Genomic DNA, 6,044 nt, shown 5'->3' on the forward strand with positions numbered 1-6,044 from the left:
AAATGACATTTATTTTTGTTAACGAATTATAATTCAAATGACATAACTTTTTTATTTTTATTTAAGTATTTCGAATTCAAAGCCAATGAGTAATAACTCAAATAGTATAATCTCCGCATACTCAATTAAGAAGTTACGGATTCGAGTCTCTTAAATCTTATCTTTAATAAAAAAAATATTTTAAATTCAAATGACATAACATTTTTATTTTTATTTAAGTATTTTGAATTTGACTTCAAGTCTCGTTCTTAATTTTGAAAAAAATTTTTTTTTTTTTGCTTTAAAATATAATTAGATAAAACCTCAAACACCCCTAATCCCAATCTAAGGGCCTAATCCCTACACCGCTTGATAAGAACGCAAATCAAAACCTGGGTGCTAAGCATTAAGCAACATTTTAATATGATTAAGCAATATTTAAAAGAAGCTAGCAAGAAACAACAAACAACAACAATAAACAGTTTTATAATTTTAGTTTTTTTTTTTCTTCTTTGTTTTCCTTTTTAATCTTCTTTTTTTTTTTTTTTTGCCTAACAAAGTGAGTGAGTGAAAAGTGAAGTGCTAAGAGAAACTTCGTGGAAGCAACAACCTCTCTCCACCACTTACCAATCAATCAAAATCAAACATTTTGTTTTGTTTGCAGCATAAAAACAATAACATAAACATATCCATTGCTTCTATCTCTAAATCCAGTGCACTGAAGACACTCAAACACACCAAAAGCTTCGATCTTTGTTAGTGTGTTATGCTTTTTCATTTCATTCTCTCTTACCCACCTCTTCAAGGTATAATCTTTCTTTATTTTCCTTATGCATTTTCATTTTTTTCTCATTTTTTGCTTGCTTTATTTGTCAGCTTTTCTGTTTCTGATGTCAAAGTTTTCAAAAGTGTCTTCTTTTTTTTTTTTCTACAAAAAGGGAAAAAAAAAAGGGGTTTGGTATGTAAGAGTTTTGGAACTAATGTGAAAAGGGATTGAAATAGAAATCATGGGATTCTTTTGTGTAGTTTTCATGATTTGAAAAAAAAAAAAATGAAAATCAAGTTTATTATTATAATGCAAATTGGGGTGTATCTTGACTTTTGCATAATGTGAATTGTGATTTTCATGAATTTTTTAAGTTAGGGAGAGAAAAAAAAAGTGTTATTTTTTTAATTTAACTTAGATTGAGCTTGAAAAAGTGCAGTACAGTTCTTAAAGATTTGATCTTTGATTGTTTTTATTGTATTGCTGAATATTCTGCAAGATAAAGAATTTAGCTTGAAAATTGAAAAACAAGTTTATTATTAAAATGCAAATTGGGGTGTTGTTTTGACTTTTGCTTTATGTGAATTGTGATTTTCATTATTTTTATAATAATGTGGGAAAAAAAGTTACTTAGATTTTCCTTAAGAGCTAAAAAAATGTGTCTTTGATCTCTTTAGCTTGATAAGACACAGCTTTTAGAGTTAAAAAGATTTGATTTTTAATGATTTCATTTCATGGGGCTTCTGAATTTATCTGCAGGATAAAGAATCTCTATGGGTGGATCAAGTTCTAAAAGAAGTAGTTCCAGGCGTTCAACCACGAGGTCGAATTCAAATTCATGGTACCCTCAATATCAAACACCTTCTTATGCACAAAACCCTCAGTATCATGGGCCTCAGGGTTATCAATATCATGGCAACACATCTCAAAGCTATGGTGGCAGCGGGAGTGGCCGTCCCGCGGAGCAGAAGAAGAGGTTGGATAGGAAGTATTCGAGGATAGATGACAATTATCATAGCTTGGAGCAGGTAATTTTATCTCCCTAGTCTCTGCTGGTATCTCTAGAACGATTTTCAGGGTTGTCGTTGCAGAATAACTCGGTTCTTGTTTGCAAATTGCATGATAATTGGCATCTCTAGAAAGATTTTTTGGCGTTGTGCCGAAAAATGAAACTGGTCAAGGTTATCAAACTCTCGAGTTAATTTTATTTACAAGTTTAGTTTTACAATCCAATTAAACTATACTTCACGAATACAGGTGTACTCTCGAGTTTGGTAACTTTGAAATTGGTCATGTTGGAACTCATGCACTTTTATGTAAGTTTTTGAGAAACAAGAATCTGTTTAGGTGTTCAGCTCTTCAGGTCATGAATTATTTCGGAACATTATTGCCATTGCTATCAAATTGCTTAGAAATCTTCTAAAGTTTGAGGGGAACTCCTATTTTTCGGTCTTGCGACTGTTGCTTTTAGTTGTTACTTGAAATTGTTATTATAAAGTTGGTGCCGGATTTGGTACAAGAAATCATCTCTCGTCTATTTGGTGCAAGTTTTGTACATACATCTTGTTTCACATTGGCCATCTTTTTGTACATAGCTATTCGTTTCGTTTCGGCATTGTGTTGGAGGATGTAAAGATGTTCTTGTTTTTGGATTTTAGCCTTAGTTATTCTAAATTAATTTGTTTTCTGTTTCTGACATTTTGAATTAAATTTTCATATTTGAAGGTAACCGATGCTCTGGCAGGTGCTGGCCTAGAATCTTCCAACCTCATTGTTGGTATTGATTTTACAAAGAGCAACGAGTGGACAGGTTTTGATTCGCTCGACTTCTCTCTTTTCTATTTTCTATTTTCTCCTGCTTGTTTTGCTTCAACGTGCATAGCTTGTCGTTTTGACCAGGTGGAAGATCATTTCAAAGGAGATGCTTGCATCACATTGGTCACGAGCAAAATCCATACGAACAAGCTATATCTATCATTGGGAAAACATTGTCTTCCTTCGATGAGGATAACCTGATTCCTTGTTTTGGGTTCGGTGATGGTAATTCGAGAAACACTGTTATGATCTCTTTAAAATCCAATAGTTAATGTTCTTGTGAGTTACATTGTGTGTGCACGTTTACATATTGGCAGCATCGACACATGACCAAGAAGTTTTTAGTTTCTACCCGGATGATAGATTTTGTCACGGATTTGAAGAAGTGTTGTCACGATATCGAGAATTAGTCCCTCAATTAAGGCTTGCAGGTCAGTTAAGCTTCATTTCATTTTTTTTAGCATTCTTAGTTTGCCCCTTTTTTATGCCGTTTTTGCCTTCCAACATGCGACAGGACCGACATCATTTGCCCCAATTATTGAGATGGCAGTCTCCATTGTTGAGCAAAGTGGAGGCCAGTACCATGTCTTATTGATCATAGCTGATGGACAGGTACAATCTTTTTCAAATTGAATTTGAAAATAATAAAAGTGATTTACACAAATAGCATACACCGAATTCCTTAATCTAAGTGGTTTTCTGTTAAATCATTTTTTACGTATTCCCTCTTAATGCATAAGGTTTTAGTTCTCAGTCTCGCTTCTTATATGTGGCTGCTGATAAATAACATTAGAGTTTTCATATCGAAATATTGAGGATTGCTACTTGTTGCAGGTAACAAGAAGTGTTGATACCGAGCGTGGTCAATTGAGTGCACAAGAAAAGAACACGGTAGAAGCTATTGTGAAAGCAAGGTACTTATCTAACTGTTTCACTTTATTCATTGTTTTGGTTATCATATTTCTAAAACGTGCTTGTTGACAGCGAATATCCCTTATCGATCATTCTGGTTGGAGTTGGCGACGGGCCGTGGGACATGATGAGACAATTTGATGATAACATCCCTGCCCGAGCATTTGATAATTTCCAGGTATGCATCGCCTCCGAAGTTATCAGTTTCGTGGTTCACAATTCATTTATATTTCTATTAATGTTAAACTTAATTTCCACCCTTCTTTTTTGTAAAATTATTCCTTCCATAGTTTGTGAATTTTACGGAAATAATGTCAAAGAACATGGATCGATCACGTAAGGAAGCAGAGTTTGCACTTGCTGCTTTGATGGAAATACCCTCTCAGTACAAGGCAACACTAGAACTTAATATATTGGGGTAATGAAGTTAACCCTTTTTTTTAACTTAATTTTCAAAATAAATGTCACTTTCATTTGTTTGGTATAACGGAAAACTAATGTATCCGGTGTAAATTGTATCCGAATACATTGAATTTCCAATTTACCAAAAGTGAAAGTGATGTATATTTCGTAACGGAGGGAGTAGTAGCCTTTTGCAAGCTTCGCATAACGAAGTCATTTACATCCTATTATTTCTTGAGCAGTGCTCGCAGAGGGAAAGATATAGACAGGATTGCTCTACCACCGCCGCTATATGGTTCCAATACGCCATCTTATAACTCTCCGAAAGCTTCGCGACAAAACAGTTTCCGCCCCACTGCGCCATCTCACAGTCAAAGACACGATGATGTCTTTCCCGCACATCCTCCTGCGACTTCTGCATCTGATAATCAGGTACTTGGACAGTTGAACACACTTTATTACTCTCTCTCTTGCTTTTGTATCTTACTTTCAACTTTCCTTGTGAATTACCATTACTCTGAACCTTCATTATAATGTGATGATCCTTGCAGCTTTGTCCCATTTGTCTTACTGATCCCAAGAACATGGCATTTGGTTGTGGGCATCAGGTAAGAATCCACTCGATTCAATGCTTTCTCGCATGCATGACACGAGAAAAACTTTCATGCTCGTGGCGTATCATTAGACTGTTTGATAAGTGTCTCGAGATAGAAAATTAAGATATCATCTTTGTTTTCGTCTTTGGTTTTTCCGGGAGTGTTTGGATTGTGTAGGGACAAAATTACGAAAGAAAATTATTTTGTATCTCGTTTGATGGCAACCAAAAACGTAAATTTTTGTCTTAGTGTTCTGTCTTCACGGCCGATTCTACCTAGTGGGATAAAGCTTCGTTGTTGTATTCTGTCGTCACGGTTTCCACTTTTCCGTCGCAATTTCTTAGTCTAAACACGATAGATGCATTTTGCGTGTTTTGGACTTTTGATATACAAAAATATTACGTGTACACTAAAAATCAGCTACTATATATTTGTATATAACTACATATGTTGTTTTACACACTTTCAATATGTATTTTTGTATTTTAACATGTATTTTCAACAAATGACTAATTTTTTGTATACACGGAGCATAGTTGTTTTGTCTGAGAGAGAAATACAAAGACAAGAAATTTGAATCTTCTATCCCAATTGTGTTTTCTATCTTCAGTCAGTGTCTTTGTATTTCTTTTCTAAGACAATTATCATGATCATACACAATCACTCATTTTTCTTATTTTATGAATGGTTAAATTACATAGTTGGTCCCTACATTTTCAGTGAAATTGTAAATTGGTCCTTACATTTTAAAAGTTTGTAATTGGGTCCCTAAAGAGAATTAAAATTTGCAATTTAGTCCCAAGCCGATCAAAAAGTGTTGATTTAACAGAATATTCTTATACTGAGAATATTCTGTTAAAATAGAGAATATATTGAAAATATTCTGTTAAATCAAACACTTTTTGAACGATGGGGACTAAATTGCAAATTTTAATTCTCTTTAAGGACTCAATTACAAACTTTTAAAGTGTAGGGACCAATTTGCAATTTCACTGAAAGTGTAGGGATCAACTGTGTAATTTAACCTTTATGTATAACCTCCTAATGCTATAACTGAAATTAATTAATAATTGATTGTGAATATTTTTAGAGCTTGTTAGACATGATTGAATGAGCCTGCTATAATTCTTTTTTTATTATTATTTTTTTTGAATTATTTTTGGTAATTTGCATTGCAGACATGCTGTGAATGTGGACAAGAGCTTGAATTATGCCCCATATGCAGGAGTACTATTGACACAAGAATTAAACTTTATTAATGTTATATATCTCAATTTTTTTTAAGAAAAAAAGAAAGGATTGTGTGCAACTTTCTTGGTGAGAAGGTGTGTAAGTAGGGATGGGCAACAAAATATTGCTTATTCAGGTCCTTATTTGTAAATATTTTGGTATTTATTGGTTCAACAAATCTATGCTTTTGGCTTATTTTTATATTTCATTTACATGTGGTGGTTCATCATTCAACATAATGCTCCTTGCCCCTCATTAGGTAGAGATTTAATTATTTAATAATTTTTTAATTTAATTGTATTTTTATTTTTTAATTTTAAAAAATAATATTAAATAAAAAAGTG

The 6,044-nt window shown here is 33.2% G+C and overlaps 1 protein-coding gene across 1 annotated transcript; it reads left to right on the plus strand.

The window, feature by feature from the left end:
* LOC107629365 (E3 ubiquitin-protein ligase RGLG2) lies at window positions 517-5,929 on the plus strand. The gene is made up of 12 exons (XM_016332145.2): window positions 517-785; window positions 1,505-1,773; window positions 2,471-2,555; window positions 2,645-2,785; window positions 2,878-2,991; window positions 3,075-3,172; window positions 3,395-3,474; window positions 3,545-3,650; window positions 3,763-3,890; window positions 4,117-4,306; window positions 4,426-4,482; window positions 5,649-5,929. Exons 2-12 carry the CDS (start codon window positions 1,519-1,521, stop codon window positions 5,727-5,729), a joined length of 1,335 nt encoding a protein of 444 aa, XP_016187631.1. The 5' UTR covers window positions 517-785; window positions 1,505-1,518; the 3' UTR covers window positions 5,730-5,929.

The sequence above is a fragment of the Arachis ipaensis genome, chromosome B03 (assembly GCF_000816755.2).
Source record: "Arachis ipaensis cultivar K30076 chromosome B03, Araip1.1, whole genome shotgun sequence".
NCBI classification, from domain to species: Eukaryota; Viridiplantae; Streptophyta; class Magnoliopsida; order Fabales; family Fabaceae; genus Arachis; species Arachis ipaensis.

Coding starts and splice junctions, on each gene's coding strand:
- LOC107629365 (XM_016332145.2), top strand. CDS start 1,519: ATGGGTGGATCAAGTTCTAAAAGAAGTAGTTCCAGGCGTTCAACCACG. Junction 3,173..3,394: donor TGATCATAGCTGATGGACAG/GTACAATCTTTT, acceptor TACTTGTTGCAG/GTAACAAGAAGTGTTGATAC. Junction 3,475..3,544: donor GAAGCTATTGTGAAAGCAAG/GTACTTATCTAA, acceptor GCTTGTTGACAG/CGAATATCCCTTATCGATCA.